The sequence below is a fragment of the Corvus cornix genome, chromosome 1 (assembly GCF_000738735.6).
Source record: "Corvus cornix cornix isolate S_Up_H32 chromosome 1, ASM73873v5, whole genome shotgun sequence".
Lineage (NCBI taxonomy): Eukaryota > Metazoa > Chordata > Aves > Passeriformes > Corvidae > Corvus > Corvus cornix.
In genome coordinates, this window is record NC_046332.1 from 109,856,561 (window position 1) to 109,878,680 (window position 22,120).

The 22,120-nt window shown below is 41.9% G+C and overlaps 1 protein-coding gene across 3 annotated transcripts; it reads right to left on the bottom strand.

The window, feature by feature from the left end:
• Positions 1 to 479: 479 nt before the first annotated feature.
• SRPX (sushi repeat containing protein X-linked) lies at positions 480 to 21,871 on the bottom strand. 3 transcript variants are annotated; one of them, XM_010394553.4, is made up of 10 exons: positions 21,693 to 21,871; positions 18,293 to 18,352; positions 12,398 to 12,589; positions 11,612 to 11,788; positions 8,437 to 8,563; positions 6,482 to 6,603; positions 5,646 to 5,825; positions 5,087 to 5,220; positions 3,655 to 3,776; positions 480 to 1,522 (listed from the first exon to the last, which is right to left on the bottom strand). In XM_010394553.4, exons 1-10 carry the CDS (start codon positions 21,760 to 21,762, stop codon positions 1,342 to 1,344), a joined length of 1,365 nt encoding a protein of 454 aa, XP_010392855.2. In that variant the 5' UTR covers positions 21,763 to 21,871; the 3' UTR covers positions 480 to 1,341. The 3 variants fall into 3 exon arrangements, with proteins under 3 accessions (XP_010392855.2, XP_010392853.2, XP_010392854.2); XM_010394551.4 differs by lacking the exon at positions 18,293 to 18,352; XM_010394552.4 differs by lacking the exons at positions 18,293 to 18,352; positions 21,693 to 21,871 and adding an exon at positions 18,090 to 18,257.
• Between the last annotated feature and the right edge of the window lie 249 nt (positions 21,872 to 22,120).

A 22,120-nucleotide genomic window follows, 5' to 3' on the forward strand; every position in this document is an offset into this window, starting at 1 on the left:
GACATATCCTTGATGAAGTTTCCCTGGAGTAATGTTTCCCTGCCATTGAAGCAAGAGCCTGGTCTAAGATGAAGAGGAGAAAAAAAATCTGCTACTCCAAGACTGTTGGACATTAAAAGCCAGAAGCAGAATCTGTGTCTATTAAGCACTGCAGTACAAGGGCTTTAGTAATTACTGCCCATTCCCTACACTGATCACTGTTCCTTCATCATATTCCCTGTGGCAATGACTTCCATGCTCCTGCTATCACCAATTTCCTCCTTGCTGCTGCTGAAAATCGATGCTTGCATTGCCTTTGGATTATTCTTTTTGTCTGTGATTGACCATATTTTTAGGGGAACTAAAAAGTACCAGTGGGTTGCTTGTACACTTTCAATGTGAGGCTAACGCCCGTTATAATGGTTTGCAGAAAGATATTTTGAACCAACTTTTGTATAAATCGACCAACTTTAAACCCCAAGAGGAATTTCAGACAACTCTCTGTTTGCAAAACAATATTTTATTAATAAAAAGAATTATAAACAGTAAGAAAGAACCCCCAACTTTACACTGAATGAAAAATCCATAATAAACTCCCAGAAACGTGCCTCAGTTCTTCACTCTCTGTACAAGAAATTCCATTAGGTAGTAAATCCTACATCCACATTCATCCAGCTGTGGGGTCCCCAGCAGGAGGAAGGACATCCACCTGTCAGAGCAAGTCCAGAGAAGGCCACCAAGGCGATCATAGGGATGGAGCACCTCTCCTGTGAGGAAAGGCTGAGAGAATGGGGGTTGTTCAGCCTGGAAAAGAGAAGGCTTAGGGGTGACCTAATTGTGGCCATTCCAGGTCCTGAACAGAGCCTACAGGAAAGATGGAGAGGGATTTTTTACAAGAGCCTGGAGTGACAGACAAGGGGGAATGGGTTCAACTTGTAAGAGAACAGGTTCAGATTAGATGTTAGGGAAAAATTCTTCACTGGGAGGGTGGTGAGGCACTGGCACAGGTTGCCCAGAGAAGTTGTGGATGCCCCATCCCTGGCAGTGCTCAAGGCCAGGCTGGATGGGGCTCTGAGCAACCTGGTCTAGTGCAAGATGTCCCTGTCCATGGCAGCAAGGTTTGAACTAGATGATCTTTGAGGTCACTTCTAACCCAAGCCATTCTGTGATCTAAAGATGACTGAAAGTACAAAAGAGCATTGTGCACACTTCTATGCAGAGCAGCTACATGGCTGGACACATTTACCAATACACAAAAAATCACATGAGTGATTAAAAAAGCCATGCTTTGTGTAGCACCAAGGGGAGAATTATGAGGATTAAAAACAATTCACTGACAACTGTAGGCCCTGAAATGCTGAATTAGGGACATGACTGACCAATTTCTGCTTGCAGTTTCATCTCATCTTTTCTCAAGGGAAATTTGTCAATAAGGGCAAAGAGCTCAGCTGGTGTTGCTGGGAAAGGGTAGCGTTCCTTGTCCATGCCGTGCTTGTCCATCACCACGATGTTGAAATTGTAATGGGGGATCCTCAGCAGCAGCCTGCAAAGCAAGGAACTGGTTTTGTTAAAGGGCAGCACCAGCCTCTTGAGCCTGAGCAGAGGAAGGTGAGGATGGTCACAGGGGCTACACAGAGTCCACTTGGTTTCAGCATTAACAAGGAGCCAGATAAAGAGCAGGTGCCTGCATGTGCTGCATGTGTCAAGGTAACTGCACCCAGCTCTGTTCTCTGCCATTACCCACTGCTGTCACAAGAATGAAAAAAGGTCAGACAAAAAAGGTAGTATGAACAGTACCTAAAGAAAACCCGTGTGATGAAGCTCGAGTTATAAATAAGACTATTCCCTTTCCTGGCTTCCATTTCTTGGCTTTCCTTGGTATAAAAGCTCACAGTAAGAAAAGCAGGACAAAAATTTTTGGAGTCTGCTTTCATGGCTACCTAATAATAACAATCATGTGGGACTCTAATTTTAGAGGAACAAAAGCCAGCGCTAATCATGGAGGAGTCCTTTTCTTCCAAAGTGGTGGAACTGGTCATTTAAGCTCCTCTGAAGGTATAAAAATAAGAAAAGTTTATCTCTGGTGCTCTTTTCATCTTTTGCATGAAGGACTAATGTACTAGAAGATCCTTAGATACACAGTCAGTCAACATCATTAGCGTGGGGTAAATAAATTCAGGCAGCCCTGAGAGAATGGTGAAAGAAGAATGCCACGAAGAAGAGTCTGGAGGGATGTTGGAAAGGTGTGAAGCACCAAAATTGGCCTTCCACAGCCTCCTACCAAGTCTGAGTGCTCTTGGCATAGTCTTGTTGCCATCAGGGAGCTTGGCCATTAAATTCAAACTAAAATAAAGATTAAAGCTAAGCAACAGGGATAGAAAACTACATTCATCTTGTGCCTTATGTCACCTAGGAAAAAATTCTTCTAAAAATCCAAATGCTAAACTTCTGTGCTTTCCAAAGTTTTAAATGGGGTACCTGTGCTCATCAGCTTACTGAAATGCCAATTCTGGATGACATATTTATTCAAGATGTTTAAGAGTGCATTTCATATTGATTTGAGCACCTTGCAGAACTGAAAAGCTGTAATTCACACACTAAGCAACAACAAAGGAAAAAATCAATGGAAAACTAACTTTCACTGAGTGAAGGGCAGGTCATACCATACCAATTTCTGAAATGTAGCTTCATTAAAGGTTGCATGGGAGCAGGCAATGAGGTGTTAAGAGAGCTTATTATTTTCTCCAGAGCCACAAGAAAATAATTTCAACTTTAGTAGAAGTATCTTTATTCAAAAAAGAAAAAGAGAGTGTTGTGCTCTCCTTTTTCTTTTATTGAGAACAAATTTTTTTAATAATTTGAAAAAAATCCCCTCTCTGCTGTGCCAGCAATTTTCATTGTCTTCAATTAAAACTTACTCCCCTTCCTCAGGCCTATCATAGAATATGTTGCCTAAAATGCTCCTTGACTTTTTTCTAAACAACTCTTCCTGCCAATGAGGCCTTCACTTTTGGCTTTTGTTGTTTTCCTGTCCCTAGGAAATGCTGGCACTTGAATGCTGGCACCCTTTCAAGTGAAAACCAATCCTCTGCCAGTCTAAACCCAAGTCAAAACAGTTTAGGCACCTCAGTAAAACTGCTGATGCTGCAGTCAGGGTGGGGAGGCTGAGATAATTTCCTCTTTGAAATACTGCCCATCTCATTCCTACATGTGGGACTTCAAAGAGTTTCCCCTTTCACTGCCTCCTCCCCTTTGGGCCTGGCCACAACCACCACCAGCCCTGGTGCAGAGGATGAGCTGTCGCTGCCATTTGGGGCTGCCCTGGCAGCTGCTCCAGGGCTGTCCTTGCAAAGGAGCAACTCCAACACAAATACAGACAGACTCTGAAGTGTTTTCAGTGGCAGCACCCAAAAATACAAACTCACATCCCTATGATCATAGGCATATTAAATATGTAATAAATTAAATAAATTTTTGTTATTTTTAGATTTGCTGTAGCTATTACACAGAGAGCGAATTAACCCTAAAGTGTGCTCATCAATATCTACTTTCCAGTGTCTAGCTATGTACATTGGAGTAGAATACATGTATTTGGAGAGTAGGATGCAGGGAATCAAAAGCAATGCAACTTGTAGGATAAGGTGCAAACACAACAGCAGTGAGAGCTTCCTTTACCTGAGCTGCAGGGCAAGTGATGGGGGCAGCAGCTTCACTCCTATTCTTCCTATCTGTGCTGGGAAGACACCAACCAACTCCACCACGGTGACATGTCGGAGGTCTAACCCACACTGTGCCGGCTGCAAGGGTTAAAAGGAGAAAGAGGGGTATTAGTCATCCCTGAGAGAACAGGGGAGTGTTTTGAGTATGCAGCAAGTGTTCATAGAGTCCCCTCTCCTTAAGTTAGTTAAATGTTTTAAACTGAATTGAGAGCACATTTTGCAAACACTCAAATTCTCACAGCAAAGAACTGGAGCTTCATGACTCCAGGGGAGGTTAAGTAACAGATTCTCAGCTACTCTAAGAAAACCAACACACAGGGATCACCTAGGAGAAATATCAACTTGTCTCTGTAGTCATATGAAAAGGTGCCAGGATATTAAGCATTGTACTAGTAATCTAATTTGGCAATCAAAGCAAATTATGTGAAACAGAAGTTGACTGCAGGAAGTTATCTTCCATGCCAACTCATCTGCCCACTGTCAAGAAGTGGAAAATGTACTATAGCCATTAAATTCAGGTTGATCAATATATTGAATTTTCTTGCCAAGTTTATCTAATAGGGAAAAAGCCCTGCTTTGTTTTTTTTTCTTAAATACAACTGTAATTTAAGACAGCAGTTAAAAGCATCATCACATTCATATCTCAATGATTATTTATACTCCATTTTGTTACAAGTTGTGAGAAGAAAAAAACAAGATAAAAGCACTTGTAGCTGTGAAAGAATACAGGTTCCTTTCCTTCCTTTCCCTGAGGACACAGATACATTTTGGAGACACATCCCTAAGTCTAGCAAGAAGCCAACAAGGGCATCACATTTACAACACACAAGAAGGAAAATTACCAGAAGTTTTGGGTTTTTTGGAACAAAACACCCCACAGTGTTATCTCCAGCACTCTGGATGATTTCTCTCCTGTGTCTCTGGTCCTTTGTTTGCACTTTGTATTTCTGAAGCTGTTCATACTTCCTTGCATTGTAGTTGCAAATTCTGTTAAGCCTGGTCTGCACGAGCTGCTTAAGTGTTGGAGGTTAGGTTTGGGTTTTTTTTCAATTTCTTTAGCAGCTGAGATAGGGAATTATTACTGAACACAAATTATTATAATTAATTTGGGGAGGATGGAAGGGCCAGAACAGCCTGGGATTCAGTGACTGGTCAGTCAGAGGCAGCACAATCCGGAATGGAGCTGAATTAGAGACTGGGGAGATATTTCAACTCAAACCCCTGTGAAAAGGATCAATCCGGGACCATGACTGTTTCAGCCAGATCTTTCAGTGGCTACAATATAACAGCTGAAGTTTGTATATTTTTATCAAACAGTGGAGCTTGTCCTCTTGTGTCTTTCTTTAAAGAAAAAAAATAGCTGCACATCCCCCTTAAATGTGTTTTACCTGCAGCATTCCCAGCTGCATCCTGTAGAAGAAGTTGGCTGCAGTAGGAGTTGAAATAATTAGCAGTCTCCGCTTCTCATAAAATTGATCCAGAAGTGCAGCTGCAGTCCTCACATTCACATTAATATTCATGGCTAGAATTAAAATTAAAACAAAAGTTATGGAGCATACTGAAAACAGATCTATTTCTAGAGGCAGAGTTAGACAGCAGAACCACAAGAACAAGAAACAATAATAAAGAAGACATGGGTGAAATGCTGGCCTCATTGAAGCCAACAATTTTACTGCAGACTGCTCTAGCTTGCACACTGGATTGACTCCAGAACATCAGATTTTGTAGAAAGTTTTGAGCTAAGACAAACTTGAGGAAAGAGAAGTCAGAGGTGGCAAAGGCTTCAACTGTAAGTGCAAACTGGCAGGGGAGACAAAGATGGTAAGTTTCTTACCTCCGGTACACTGCAGCTGTATTCCACCCCACACCCCCTTCCCAAACTCTCACTGCCCTAAGATTCTCACTGCACTGGATTCCTCCTGGTAAGGTGGTGAAATACTCACTTACGTGCACAGGTTGGCTCCACTCCTGACCAACCCAAATTGTACTGGCAGACTCGAGCTGGGCTTCCTTGCAGCTCATAGCCACCAATGCAGGAGAATTCACAGGTAGCACCATAGTTATTTCCATCACCTGAGCACTTGATGTAGCCATTATCTGGGGCATTTAATTTCACACAGCGCCTGACTTTGAGCAAGAGAAAAAAAACCCAACAAAATAAGGCACAACATGAATCACCATTTGTTATTAAGGTAGCATGGGTCAGGGGACTACCAGTACCAAAGACATTTTTCTGTTTGCTTTCTGTAGCATTAGTCATGCACTTAAAAACACCAACCAACCAGCTTGAACTCCCCCACCCTCACTCTCACGTAAAATGAAAAGGTGTGTAGGTGTATGCATGTGACAAAAGGTCATGGAGCACAAAGAGCTGAAGCCAAAACCTACAGGTATCATCTCTGTATATTCAACTCCAGATGTTAAGATCTGGACTTGTGAAAGGGCAGCCCTGCTTGACAGACCTGAGCCTCAGCCGAAAAAATGTCTTCACCTCCTTGTTTCAGCACCTCACAAGCCTTAAGTATCAGGAAGGAGATGGCAGAAGGGAAGGGGCGTGGAGCTGGAGGCAGGGCTGATCAAAGAAGCTCTTCCTGGACATGCAGGAATGCTGCAGACCTGGCCCCAGGGTCTTCAGCAAGACTGTCCTCCCTTTCAGCATCATCACAGGAGTTTATATACACAGAAATATGCAGATAAACACAGAAATGAGGATATTTTCAAATTGCCTACCAAGCCAGATGCAAATCAGTGTCTGTATTTACAGGGTAAAGCACCATTCTTACCTCTGACTTTAACAAGAAATTTGCAAGTGCCTTTGTTTTCAGCTCTGTCATACACAGTATATTGGATTTTGTGGTCTCCTTCTGGAAAATGTGACCCTGGTGGCAGGCCTTTCAAAATAACACTAAAACAGGAAACAAAACAGGACAGATGTTCAGAAATTCACCCGTATTTATTTACTGACAATGCTGTAAAAGCCTGAAGAGGGATGTTTGTGGTATGCTAGCACTGCAGGACTGAAGACTTGAGCGTAAGCAAAGGAAGAAGTTGGGAAGCAGCAACCAGAGTATTTAAATTAGCTACATACAGCCCACCCTGCTGAGACAAGGAGGTGAGAGTGGGCAAGGTCTGCTCCCTTCCTATAAAACAATCCATAGTGTAGCCAAGCCCATCATGCCCAGAGGAACTCAAGCTTCCTTTTCCTTACATAAGAAAAAACCAACATTAAGAAAGAAAACTTCCAGCCTCTCACAATGGGCATGTACTCCCATCTGGCTCTTCTGAACTGCTCCTGTGATTGTCATTTGTGACTGTTAATATGTACAGAAATGGAACAGAAAGGGAGATTCAGTGTCACAGCAGAAGGGTGTGCTGATCCACAGCAGCATTTTCACCTGGAACTTGCCCCTGTCCTGCAAACAAGGTGGGAGAATTTAGACATGTTAAACATATCCTCAGTACTGAAGCAGAGGGTAACCAAAGAGCTTTCCATGTAATGGAAAAGCTTTTGTACTCCTGAAACTGAAGGACTCTGTGCATTTAAGAAAAGCACTGCATAGTCCATGAAACAGCACAGTTTAGCAACATTTTATAAAAACAGAGATGTGGTTTCTGGAAAAACTTTCACTGAATTGAGAGCTTGGCTCTTTTGAGCTGACAACAGTTATTCATATGACAAAGTCTACAAGGGATATTCCCCATTGTTTTTGCCTATCAGACATCCCTTTGTCAAAAAGACTTAGGAATTTCTTTATTCTGACATTTTCCAAGTTTTTACTTTACCAGGTGTAACTTTTAATGTTGATAATTGTCACCAAATTGTTACATCAGACCTTAACGGCAATTAAGTTTTTAATTATGCAATGAATTCTTCTTTATGAAATTATTAATTTATAGCAATAAAAGGGCAATATCATTGTGTCTTTCAACAGGTTTTTTTTTTTGTATTCACATGAAATTGTACACATCTTCAAGCTCAACTGTGAGCTTGAAGCTTAAGCTTAACCAGTCCACTAATGTAATGATGTAACTTGCTTACTGAAAAAGCAGATTTTCTAAACTCCTATCATTATAATAACCCAGACAGATTGACCTAAGTCCTGCATGATAAAAATGGGAAAATCAGTGACAGTACACAAGTACACCTTGTTCTTCTGGAAAATGTGTCTGTGAAACCACACAAACTGGCAAAGAAATTTTGAAGTGTAATGTCTAAATCCAATGTTTAAATCCATCAAGGCTACAAACACGAAATGTTACTTCAAAGGTAACTGCCGAATCCAGGGACATCAGTAGCCAGCACTACTTCAGGAAGAAGCCTAAAGATGACAGCAGATGATTTTGTGACACACCTTGGTTTTTTTAAGACAGTCACACTTACCTCTTCTGTCACCTCCAATGCACTAGTCTGTTTTCATTGTTATGCACAAAAGGTAACTTGCTGTAAGAAAACTTGTTGACTACGAGACCGTAAAGAAGCTCTGGAAAATGCAGTCAAAATGCTGTTGTTTATTCTACCAGCTCTAAATAACCACAAGTGGCTAACCAGTTTCTGAACGATTCACCTCCGAACTGCCAGCTTTTCCAGTTAAACATGCAATTCTTTACAGGTCAGCGACATGTGACAGCTATAAGAAAGCATCTTGGATGAATTAAGGGAAAAAGGTTCCTGGCCTGCCAAATTGCTAACAAAAGAGTAAGAAGGAGAAAATGCAAACATGAAGAGATGTTCACCTACTCTGTCAGAATCCCATCTGCAGTGTCCCGTCCCTCCGGGGTGTCCCAGAACACTCTGGCTGTCAACTTGTTGGGCTCCGCGGTTTTCTCCTTCACGCTCGGGCACTGGATCCTTGGAGGTTCAGTATCTGTTGAAAGAAATGCCACAGAAAAGGGCACTGGAGCATCTGCTAGAGCTGTGCATTTTCTTCACAGCTCCTTGCCTGCTGTCAGGGTAACCCAGGACCACCTCCAGCTGGCCTCCTCGGCACTGGATTCATCCCAGTGAAGGCACATGAGCTGACAATGATCAGCCCTTTACAATGCGAAAAACCCAACTAAAAGTAGTTACTGTAAATTTCTTTACACAGTTCAGCTAAAAAGTAATGTCGACAAATGGATGGCTTTGAACTCCAAGGAGGGATGTCCAAGATCCTACCCAAGGATGTTCTGTTTCTCTGCATTCTTTCCTTTGTCCATCTGTACAGTAGATAATGTGACTAAGAGCATTTTTAAAGCACACTGAAAATCAATCTCTCTCTGCATGGTAACGTTGCATGTTACTCTTAATATGCTGGTTATTTTTCCTGCAATAATGGCAAAATGAGAAACAACAGAAGACCGGCACAATTACCATTTTGTGGAGAATCAATGCTGCATTTGATTTTTTCCTAGTAACTCTTATAATAACATCTTACCTCAGTAGTCAGCACTACTAGGACAAGCATCCTATCAATACAGCCTCAAGATGTGACAAAAGGATGACTTAGCTTGGTGACAGCCATTTACCATAACCTCTGTTATACAACCAGCAGGAAAAGGCAATCTTTCCAGAAGAAAAGACTGACATTTTTCAATCTTCTACAGGAAAGTATCTATTTTAATATATGTCACAGTGCGTTACAGATATAATAGAAATATTATTCAAGTGAGTATTGGCATTTTTAGCTAACTGATAACCAAAACCAGCTGTACATTGATTTTTCTTTCCATCAAAACTATTTCAGGACATGAGGGATATCCTTCCTCTTACAGGGTGGGGACAGGAGACAGTCTGCTTTGTTAGGACAGAATACTCACTAACTATAAGGACTTCTGTAAGTGACTGCTAGAATATACCTAATTTTAAAAATGTGTCTTTTTTACCCCTTTTAATGCATACCTGCTTCACTACTGAAAGGCCTTTTGCCTTTCCTACATGGATCTTCACTGCTGCACTGAGAAGCCCACATAATTTAGTGCAAAAATGCTAAGCAGTGCAACTGCAGTGTAAAGGGGTAGAGGAAAGCCCCTTGTTTTTAAGAGCACTTTAAGTTCAGGTCTGAAGTAATTTTAGCCATACTCAATGCCCAAAGCTGTGGAATACCCAGGCCACTTCCATGACATGAAGTTTACCAGCCCATGCCCTGATCACAAGTAACATCCCTACTGTGCACAGTGCAACTAATTGTTTGCATATCAAAGGAAGAAATTAGACAGCCTTTTTGCCTTTGTATTTCATTGCTGCCTTCACCTTAATTTCACTCCTCAGCTGAAAGTGAGCTGTTCAGCCAGTCCTCTCCTGGCCACTGTGTAGGCTGCAGTTCCGCAACTTCTGAATTACACTAAGGAACAAGTGTTCAATTGCAAACTTCATTATACTGTTAGAATTATGTCTGGTCATAATTATGTCTGTGACGTCTGGTCACAAAAAACTCTCTATCCTACCTATCAAGATGTCAAAATACATATACCTTATTGAACAGTCTGCTAACAGCAGATCTCACTATGTGCATATAGGAACTATGTGCACACAAGGTTTGAAGGAGCCTTCTCTGAACTATGTGGTATTACCATAACTTAAATCTTAGTATTACTTTTACTGGGTTACTTAGGACTTGTAATCCTAGGCAACAATTGGGACTTGATATCCTATGCAACAATTACTCTGCATTTTTGGAATAAAAAGAAGTGTTACTGCTAACTTAGCCTCTTTTCTTTGCAGCTTAAGGTACTTGCTTACTTTACTCCACAAGACAGCATCCTCTGTAATAAGCACACCATCTCTGCAAACAGATGAGCTGCTGAAAGTGCCAGGAAATACAGAGGACAGTATTTTATCATTTCCAAACTTAAAAGGTTTGTTTTTCTTCCTCTGCTCACACCACTGAGAAGAACAAAGCTTGTTTTTGCATATAAAAACAAGCGACACCACAAACAGTCTAGACCTAAGCAGCTCATGTCTACATTTGTACAACACCAAATAACAGGAAACCTGAAAAACATTTTATGAACATCAGGCCACTGTGGAGAGGCTCCAAAGCCACTTGCCAACCTAGACTGAGCCACAGGCATTCTGAGGAAAACCAAGTTATCATACACACAAAACACTAAGCACAAACATTCTACCACCCACATGCTTTAAATTACTGGTAGCCATTTCAGATGGCCAAAAAATACTTTCCTTTGTGGGTGGCTGCTGAAGCTTTTATCGGAGGCTTCCCAGAATCAAGGGCAGCAGGCTGAGACTTCACTATGTGCTGAAATTCCATTAGTAGTCAGGAAAGTTAAATGTCAGTATTTGTTTATCTCTCTTTTGGTTTTATGTATATAGAAACACCTCTTCCAGTGAGGTTCCCAGGAGACCACTGACTATGTAATGAAAATTGCTGGCATAACTAGAGCGAACTAGGATGAAATTTAAATTAGCTCACTGCAACCATACTGGTAACTACAATCCATTCGCATTCTCTGGATGTATTTGAAGACCACAATCCCAAGGAAGAAAAACAGTTCAGACAACAGGTTTACTTTTAAACCTGTTTTTAATCACTAAGCAGAAGAGAGTGTGACAGACTCCAGCACACAGAACATGCTGGAAGAGCAGCACAGACTACCAAGGAGTTACTCAGGAGTCAGCAAAGGCTGTTACAAGCTTTGTAAAGTGCTGGCCATTTACACCAGACTCATCTTTAATTAAGTGGTAATGCTTGGAGCTCCTGTGTAAGAAAGATACTCACTTTGGACTGAAAGTACCGAGTAACAGAACATTGCACCCTTGGAAAACTGTTCTCTGCTTCCTTAAGAGGGACAGTTGCTTTTTCACCTTATAAACTGGATAAAAAAGGCCTTTTGGAATTTATCCATGCAGAACTTGGGCACTGGCAGGTACCTCTGGATGTAGACCTCCTGGGATGCAGACCCAACACCCCACTTACCAACGCAGGCCGCTGGCCGGCCACTCCAGACTTTGTTGTCCATGCAGGTGACGATGCGGTCCCCCTTCAGCTGGTAGCCTGGGGAGCAGTAGTACTCACACCTCGAGCCAAAGTAGGCACCATCCAAACACTTGAAGCCCCCGTTGGTCGGCATGGACAGGGTAGGGCAACGCTTTTCTGGAAAAGCAAAGACAGACTTCTGGAAACCTGTTAACCTCCCTTTAGAGTAATGTAAATGTGGGGTATTACACAGAAATAAAGACACAGCTGGCAAACAAGTGGGAGGAAGTCTTGTTCCACGTGAGGTTTTTCCATACTGTTCTTATTAGCTGCATTTCAAATTTAACTCTACATAAGCATTAGTGGCCTGATACAATATTTATATGAGAAAAGGGATGACAAGTAGCTATTCCTCTCTTCTCAGAAAATGTTTTACTCCAAGAGCCCATTTAGACACCTGATACAAATTGTGTTAACTTAGAAAGTCTAAGATGGGCGATATTTTAAAACAGCTTTATGGCTCTGTCATGAAACTATTCCCACAAATCAAAATCCCACATTCACAGAATATTCCCTCTCTGCCAAGAGTGTTTGTACCACTCAGATGCATATCACGACAGGCACCCCTGTGAGATCCTCAACAAACTAATCTACGTATCCAAGCATACTGCCAACCTTTAAAACAACAGTAACAATCCAAAGAGCAGTTTCAAAGGCAAACAAGAATTTACTGTCTGCTGAACCTGGAGCACAAGTCACACACACAGAGATTTTGTAGCCACTTACGTTTGCACAGCACCTTCCCAGACCAGCGTTTGCTTGACTGACAAATTAGCTGGTGAGGGCCATGCAGTTCGTAGCCTTTTTGACAGCGAATATCACATCTTGTGCCCAATACATTCTTGTAATATTCCCCTTGAGGTGTCCTGCAGTTGGCATAACCATGTTTCACTTTAATGGGGGAGCACCACGGTGTTTCTGGCACAGAGAAGAAAAAAACCCCACACACAGCAATTACAAAAACGTTAAAGTTGATACACAAATATAAAACCACTTTGCTTAATCAAGGTCACACAGAAGAAAAGGAAATAAACCTCTTATTTAAAAAGCTGCCAATCCTCTAAGTGGAGAACACTGCAGAGGTGCACTTACACACGAGGAGGTCAGCCCTTAAAAGACTGGCAGCTCTGGTTTTTTATGACAAGCATTAAAGATTGTAGCCATTAGATTGAAGGGGTTGGGAGGGCAGGTGGGTTTTTACTATGCTTTTTGTCCATGGAATAAGTGTGCCACCATGTGGGCAGTTTGATGACAACTGGGCCGTTTTCCCCTCATTTTTAAGCAGACCCATCGAATTGCTCTTTGGTAAGAGAAGTTTGCATTAGGAACACCTTGGTTTGGCTGCAGTTGTCAACTTTCCACATGAAGCTCTCTTAGTGCCATTAAAAAAATTAATTTCTCCTTCCTTAATAATCTGTGCCTTGCAAAACTCAGTGATGGTTCAAGCTCTCCCACAGTTATAAGGTATCACTAACACAAATCATATTGCCAATATATAAAGTTGAACCTGCTCAAACTGAACCTTTATTAACTGGCCAGGGCTACACTGTAAAATATTCAGGATATGGGTACCCCCACCTTGTGAGAATTTACCACCACAGTGTGGTGCTGATGGGCACAGCATCAAGTAGAGAGTTCTGTTCCCAGCCAAAGTTTCACGTACTTTGTTTAGCTTTGACAATAGGGTGCACACCAAGAAAACGGGCAGCTTCTCAATAGGAGTTTCCTTCACAAGGAGTGACTAAGCCTGCTGCTTTCTCAGCTCCAAGATTTGAAAAGGACATATTGGGAGAAGAGAGAGGGAAAAAGGGAGGGACTGCAAAGTAAAAAGAGAAAGATGACAAGTCCTGAAATCCTTTGTGACAGTGTGTTACGTAAGGGAGGGGCATGAAAAAACTTTTTAATTTTGCAAGAAGGACGGAAAAAAAACCCTAAACAAACAAAACACGAGTTTTAGCCTTCATACTCACAAAGTCACAAACAACAATAAAAAAAAAATTCTAGATCATCTTTGGCAGATGTTCACTTCTAGCTCTTAATGCCCATAGTTATTAAGTACATTTTCCCATACTAGCTGGATCAGCTCCACGCATAAATAAACAAAAATCAATACAGCATTTCTCATACATGGGATATTTATATACAGTGTACTGTGTCTCTAGGACATATTTACACTTTTCCAATGGAAACTACACTTTACATCTGTATTTTGCAGTGCTGGTCCTGAGTCAACACAATAGCATCTGCAAACTAAAATCAGACTAATTATCAATCTTTTGCCTAGACCAAGGGCGCATTTCCTCTACACTAGTCCGTTTCTGAAGCAGTAGTACTGTGATATGCTTATATTTGTCTTCCACCACTACAAGAGATAACCCTTTACAAAGATGTGTAAGTGACATTATTCCCAGTGTCAGCAAATACACAGTAACTGAGGCACAGGACACAAGCAGGCCAGTCTAACAGCACCCCTCAGGTTAAGGGTAGACTACAGTTCAGCTTTTCGGCTCAGCCATACAATCATCCCAGCTCTGTTTCTTCCCACCTAAAAGCCTGTTTGCTGAATGTCACGTACATCCTCCGCTATTTACCTTACAATCATGCAAAGTGTTTTGGTGGAAAGTGGGTTTTGGTTTGGGGTTTGATTTTTTTAGAACTATTTCCTGTCCTTCACCCTAATCTCGATCCCACAGCTCTCAAAAGACATTTAAAAAATCTCCACATCCACCGACTTGGGCCATTTTGTTGAGGGGCTGTACCACAGTGGCTCCCATTTTTCATGCTTGCTGTGCACCAAATTAAAACTCAGACAACAGATGAGGAGTGTGAGCTAATGGGAACAGAAGTCAACCAGCTACTGCTGAATTAATGAGTGATTCCAGCAGCCAGCTCTGCCTCCTTAACTGCTACCCCAGGGCTGCTGGTGCAGTCTCAGGCACCACCTCCAACCACTCTCTGGGGGAAGCCACACATCTTGATTCCCAGCCTCTGCCTCATTCACCTCCTGGAGGAATCCTCCTACTCTTGAGCTTTCCCATAATCTCCTCTTCAGTGGTCTCATGCCCAGACTTTCCAGCTTTTCTGTCCCACTTTCTCTTCCCATGCCCTGAGATCTTAAACTTCAATTTATTTACATGCCCAAGCTTGTAAGACCTCCTTAACTAAGAATGAGGCCTTGGTTTTTCTGCAGAAGGGCTCAAACCTGAAGTTACTAAGACAACACTGACTGAAAGGGCAGGACTGGGGGGATGAAAACTCATTTGGGCTGAGCTTTCACCCCGGCCAGTTACATAATCCTTCGGCAAATCAGCTCAAGATATTTATGCCTCGGCTTTTCCACATGTATAAACTCCAAATGCACATCGCTGACTTCCTTTGTAAAGGGTGTTAAGACAAACATGCTTTACAACATGATCAAGAGGCTAATAATAATAAAATAGAGGGCAAAGAAGCTGTTTCAGGTATTGCAAATTGCCTGAGCTTTTGTGCAAATTTTTGTGGTTTTACAATCACACTTAAGATAAGAGCTGCCCATATATTTAAAAAAAAAAGTGGCTAACAGCTAAGAAATGCAGATTAATGCACAAGCACAATACTGAAAAAGCCTTTCCTGTAGTGTCAATGCAGCTACAGTGGTTTACAGAGAGAAACAAAGCAAGCTGCTAGACAGGGGAAAAATGCATCTTACTGGACCAAATGATTCTGCCAGAAAGAAGAACAAAAGCAAACATGCTTTTGGATGCAGATAACTTGAAGAGCTTTTTGATTTAAATCTTTTTGATTTAAAACATTATAATGCTTACTCTAGAACTGATCATGATTACAAGAAAATGGGTGAAGCAGGGTTTACAAGCTATTTACAAATATCAGGGTTTAAACCAACTGATACTACTGGGAAAAAACCCAGCTAACTTGAAAAGCACATCAAACTATACAAAAAAGATTTAGATCAAAGTTTGTTTATTTTTAAGTGAAGACACATACTGGTTTTCAAAGGCAAAGCAGCTACATGGAGCACTTGAGGAATATTAGGTTTGTGTGAGGCCTCAAGGGGTTACACAAGCTGTTCCCTACCTCAAGGCCGGATCAGCCATGTTCCTGAAGGCTTTGGGGATTACAAAACCTAGAGGTTTTCTAGACACCTTTTTTGCAACTTCACCATCTATACCAGGCTCTGTTCACCCAAATGAAATTTAAGTTTTAGGTACCCAGACCTATATACTGTTTTTTTTGTTTAATAGAAAGTTTGTACCTCAGCGCAAACTTGAAAGAACTGGAAAGTCCCTCAGCAATATAACAGCCTGAATTACCACTTGTGAGTAGAACATTCAAGAGACTCAATCCTGTGTTTGAAACCACGGGAAAACAGGCAGCAAACAGACATGGCTGAAGGCCCTATTTGCCTTTAGAGCTGAGGCTCCTGTTTGGTCATTACAGTATCTGAGAGAACATATTAGGAATGAGGATCACCAGAGCAGTGTCAATGGAGCTGTGATGAACACAGGAACTGCTGTATTCAGGAAACCCTCCTTCATGAAATATGATCAGAGATGCCAAGTGGCAGGAAGGAAAGCACTTTCTAGAGTGTTGGGGAAGATGAAACAGGAAAGCCTTGGAAATACGATTGCCCGGCCGTCCCGACTGGACCCCAGAACCCCCGAAACCTACACTAGAGCATCATCTCCCCCAGCCCCTAGGTCCTGTTTAAACACCAGCCTCAGCTGAGCCCTTCCTTCACAAGCAGCATGTAAAGTGACCAGCTGTACTGCTGCTTGCTGCTACACCGGCCAACAGAGCTGAAGGTTCACCAGGGAGGAAGGGAAAAACTCCTTAAAAATGTTGTAGGCACAGAAAATCTTGGCAATGTTTCTCTGGAAAGCTAAGCAAGTGGGAAAACATCCAGATGAAGACAGAAGGGTTTAGTAGGAGGTCGATTTTCACCCCTCCCAGTAAACTGCAATTCTTTGTTTGCAGATGTCATAGAGGATGAATCTGTGTGCTCACTTGCACATGTGTGCAAAGAAAAAAAACCAATGCTGCTTACATAATGTGAACATCAATTACGAAAATCCTTTTAATTCCTGTTACTGGCAAATTTTATTTGCTAAGCAATGGGCCACACCCAAAATGCTGGACTGCACATCTGAGAAGAAGCTCTGAAGATTGCTACACAGCCCCTTTTTCCTTGCTTTGTCTTTTTCATCCCCTTCCCCCCAAAAACAACATAAAGAAGTATGCTAATGAAGAGTCAGCCTTTTCTGTTCCAATGCTTTATACTCTTAGATTCACATTGTCTGTTCCTCAGCATTTGGCAGTAGTGCTTCCAAAGTTGGGGCAGTTTTTAATATCTGTGTGAACAAGCCATTATGTTTCACTTACCCTGATGACATTTTGGCTGACATGAGTATAATCCATTTTGGATCACCATACAAAAGGAATTTATATAGAACCCATATTTTAACTGCTTGCCTGCCCTGGCATGAATTGGCATTGATTTATCTTCATGATCTCTGAATGCTTTTTCTATGTGTCTGCAGAGGGTCACATGTTAAAAGGCAAAGAAAAATGAGTTAACCTAAATAAAGCTTTAGAGAACTATTTGTGCACGTGTTTGAAAGCAAAATTTTATACTGGAGTATTTTACTGGGATGAAGATGAGACACTTATGAAAACAGCAACATAGCCATAAAAGCTGTGCTTTCCCTTTGGCTGTTCATAAATGTCTGAATTATTTTATGACTTACCTCTCATATGGCCCATTGATTCTTTGCAGAGAATCAATAATGTACAACAAGACACCAATGGCCAGTATTTTCAAGTAATCAAAATGAAGACAACTCTAGCATATCCATAGACTAATTTACTAAAAAGAAACACAGTTACCATTTAATGAAATGACAAATGAAATGCCAGGTCTCTTTAATGTCCAGGTTTCTGAGGATTTGTGGCAGAGGAGAGCGATATTGAAACAGAAGCAGACTTTTTAGAAAATGGACACAGCAAATGGAAGATTTACTGGTAATGGCAAAACACTTCTCACTCTTGCTGAATAGTGAAGTCTTCCAGAATAGGGAAGAAAACCTGAATTTACGTTATAGACGTGCCAGTCCATTCACTCATCCAGCTATGTAATTTGGTTTTGAAATGTACCCATTCATTCATTAAACACACTTCACTTGGCACTTCAGGTAGCAGGTTAACCTGAAACGCAATCAACTTTATGGAAAGAAAAAAGTAATGAAAATCAAGTTCTCTTGCATGTACTTCTATACATTACCATCAGTAAGCGCAGGTTTTGAGGCAGCTTATCATTGATGGTTTTGTTAGCATGTATGGAAAAGAAAGAGAAGCTCTTTCTGATTTTCACAATTCAACAACCAGATCTCCCAGAAGCAAAGGCAGTGCAAAAGTTACTTACTCAGGTGCATGAAAGAGTTGTGATCAGCACTTGGTCTAATTTCCATTGTTAAAAACAGCAGAAATTAAATCTTGATCTAAATATCCATGAGAAAAACCATGGAGCTGGATCACCAAGATTTTATAATCCATAAAAAGAAAAAAGAATGAAGCTTTCTGTCAGCAAGCAGTTGATCCTCTTTAGCACATAAGCAAAGCATTCACCTTTGTATCTATTGCGTGCATAAACATCCTCATCATCTTCAAGGGGTGAATATCCCGATCCTACAATAGAAAATAAGAGAAAAAACACTGCAGCAAGAAAGGAAATATAAATTAAAAATAAAAGAAAGCTTTGAGAAAAGACATGCAAGATTAGGATGCAATAATCTATGCAATGTCATCAGCATGGGCTTCTCTGAAGCTCAGTCATAGCAGACCCACTTTATAGTGAATTTGGAAGGGGCAAATTGATTTGACAATCAAGTGAAATAGTAAATTTCTCTCAGTGCTCCTAGAGTAGTGTTGTGCAATGTTAAGTTGCACATGCCAAGTCACAGCTCCTCTGTTATGGAGAGCCCACCTACAATGTAGTTGATCTACTGAGCAGAGAGAGCAGAGCAGGTACAGGTGAAGGGGCACATCAGAGGTTTCACTATAAAGTGGTTCCACAGTGTCAGTGGCTGTTAACAGCCATCAGGCCAAGTAGCAAAAGTAAAATGTAAATAACTCAAGTACAACCCTCCTTAATGACCTGTAACATCCTCACACCAAGAACAAGACATCAAGGTGCATTACCTGCAAACACAAGTTCAAATCAAAAACACAGTTTGGCTTCAAGCATTCTTCTGGAATTGTTCAAATAAAGAGACAGTAAAGCTCTATACTTTTAAACCCCTGAGCAATGGCCAAAAACTTAAAATAAAGGTAAAACATGCTTTCTAAAAACCAGAAACCATTTGGAGCACTGCTACTCAAATAATCCATCAACAAAACAGAGCAGTTGGCAAGAAAGCCTTCAAACTATCCCTAAACAACATTTAGTTAAAATTTGCAACTTCAGAGCATGAAGTCTAGTCTAAATTCTAGATAAACTTTTTCTACAAAGAAGGGCTCATACAAATTCCCCCTTGAAACATTCTTTTAAAAACCTTGCATGCGATAGGCAGATACTCAGGGGCTACAGGAGCTTCTCACATGGGATCTCAAGTTGCAGCATTTGGGGTTATTTCATTGACATTTGTTGACATTTGGGACTATGGTCTGTACAAGCTGCTACTTAAAGTTACGTAAAATTACATAATTCAGCACCTTAATAAACTACTGATTCCATGTGTAAAGCATACAACTGTTCAGCAGAAATTAAACCCAAGAGTTTCATTTCTGTCAACATCTGTCAACAGACTCCATTTCTTATTAAAAAACCCCATAATAATCTGCCCAGAAAATGGTGAAATTTGATTTCTTACTCTACCAGACTCAAGAAAACCCAGCCCAAGTATCTCCAGCTGCTCCACAGTACCTTCCACAGCACCAGCCCCAGCACTGGATCACTGGGAATCCCTCCACCAGTTTGAGCTGGGACCTGAAGAAGCAAATTTCCAAACAACTTCTCCTCTGAAATGGTAGGATTTATATACAACAAAGTCTTTTTATTACTTAGAATCATTTCTCTGGATTTTTTACATTTATTGTTGAGGTTCAGTTTTGATGCCTAAACACTGACATCTGAGAGACTTCTGAACATAAAAACAAACTTCAAACTTTCTTGCACTTGAAGTCTGACTGCATAGCAAAAAGAGCAAGCTGTGAACCCCAAGGGCATCAGGAAGACCTTGATATGTAAATGAATACCTCTCTAAGCATCAAAGTATCTAAGTAAGTATCTAAGTATCAGTATTAGCCAGAAATTGGGATACTCTTAGCTAATTACTCACTTTGAGGGTTATAAAACTGTTACCTCAATGTAATCACTAATAACTGTCCAAATTTTAGTGTGCAGTGACTTTAGCATCTAAAATTAGTAAATCTTAGAACTATGTGAGCTCTTACGTATTTGCCTTTCCTTAGACAAAAAACAATTAAGTGTTTTTGAGAGGTTTCTAAGAAAAACTAGCCTTAAATAGTTATTCCCTAGTTTTGCCCTAAAACAAGGCTCTCTTGATGGAGCTCAGCATCTCCCTTTACAGCTCATTTTCTAGCTCAAAATGAAAAGCGAGTCAGGTCTCCTTCCTAACAAGCAATGTTTTATTAATAACCACAATGGGCTTGGCTTGGGGAGCCACGGGAGCAGTGTGGCCATTTCATCTCCATTTTCTCAGCCACAAATCAAAGTGTTTCTGCTTCACATGCATTCAAAATTGGCTACCAAGCCATGTAAGGACAAAGCATTGTTCTGTGTCGGAAGCGCTAAAAATATCACAGTTCAGAGTATAGCACATTCCTGCAAAAGAACACTTGTGGACTTTGTTCTGGCAGATGTCAATCAAAATGCACAAAATAACACTTTCATTTTAAGATTAACCTATGGACTTATATGATTCTGTTTGTGTCAGGAAAAAAGATATCTTCATTTACAAAATAGAATTCTGTCCCCACTGCATAGGTTCACTTGTGCAGGTCTGATGGCAAGATCAGGGCACAAGAGCATAGTGCCAAGCCACGCACTGCATACACGGGTGTGTACATGAACAACACTTCACATGCTATTGTGCTATAAATCCTTTATAACTGAGAAAAAGAAGGAATGTGACTTGTAAGACACAGAACAGCTATGCACACATGCTTTCCCAGGACTCACATAAGAATTATTTAATTCTTTGAGTTTGATCAATTTAAAGTAAGCTATAGACAACAACAGTATAGTTCATTAAACCAACCTGAAACTTTTCAGTTTACTGCCCTGAAGCAGGACAAGTTCTGGAACACAAGTTCTATAAGGAGTTGCTGAGGAGCTGGGGTTGTTAAGCCTGGAGAAAAGGAGGCTCATCACTCTCTAAGTCTCTGAGAGGACACTGTATCCAGGCGGGGTTGGTCTGTTCTCCCAGGTAATAATTAATAGGATGAGAGAGAGGAAACAGCGTCAGGCTTAAAATAGCTATTAGGAAAAATTTCTTCACTGAAAGGGCTATCAAAAGCCTTGGAACAGACTGCCCAGAGAATTGGTTGAGTCAGTATCCCTATTTAGAAGATACCAAGATGTGGCACTTAGAGACATGGTTTAGTGGAGTATTAAAAAGAGACATTTTGGAAAATCATCTTACAACAATCATTTTTTTGCGGTATAAGCCCATATCTTCAGCTTCTGTAAACTGACCTTACCCCAAAGAGCACTTGAGAATGTGTATTTTTTATGCTGCTAAACTAATGGATAATTTGCCTTCTAATATTCCTGATAAAAGCCTTGAAGGGAGATTCTGAGAAAGTATGACCTAGTGCCACTTCAAAGTTCTGGCAGAGAAAACGGCGGTGAACACGACTCGTGGGGAAAGCAGAGCTCAGTGCTATCACTTGTACACTGCAAATCAGTGCAGCGCTCCCGGCCCGGCCCCGCTCCCCGGCCCGGCTCTGCCCCGGCCCCGCCGCCCCTTCCTCCCCTGCCCTGCCCTGCCCTGCCCTGCCCTACCCTCGTACTCCAGGCTGGCCCGGGCGCCCAGGGCGAGCAGCGCGGCGAGGCGCAGCCAGCAGCTCCCCATGCTCCACACGGCGGCTCGGCGCGGCAAAGGGGCAGGAGCAGGAGGAGCAGGAGGGGCAGGAGGAGGAGTGGGACGGGGACATTCTCCGAGCGGCTCCCGGGCGCCGCCGGAGTCTCCTCCTCCCGCTGCCCGGCCCCGCCTCGCCTCCCGGCAAGGCGCTCCCGGGCTGGTTGGGGTCCGCCGGGGCTGCGGTGCCGCCTGTTCCACGCGTTGTCCCCCGAGGGGCTCCTGCCGCCCGCTGCCCTCCGACGCGGCCTCCGGGAGTCGCCCGGTGGTGCCCTGGCCCGGAGAGGTGTGTGGGGTCCCCGGACTTGCTGCGCCGGGCCCTCCTCAGCCAGGGCACCGAGCAGGCCAGGTC

Excerpts from the sequence above, each read along its gene's own strand:
- SRPX (XM_010394553.4), bottom strand. The coding sequence starts at position 21,762 with ATGGGGAGCTGCTGGCTGCGCCTCGCCGCGCTGCTCGCCCTGGGCGCC. Across the intron at positions 11,789-12,397 it reads TGGGAAGGTGCTGTGCAAAC|AAAAGCGTTGCCCTACCCTG; the intron begins GTAAGTGGCTAC and ends TTGCTTTTCCAG. Across the intron at positions 6,604-8,436 it reads GCAGATGGGATTCTGACAGA|TGTTATTTTGAAAGGCCTGC; the intron begins GTAGGTGAACAT and ends TTCCTGTTTTAG.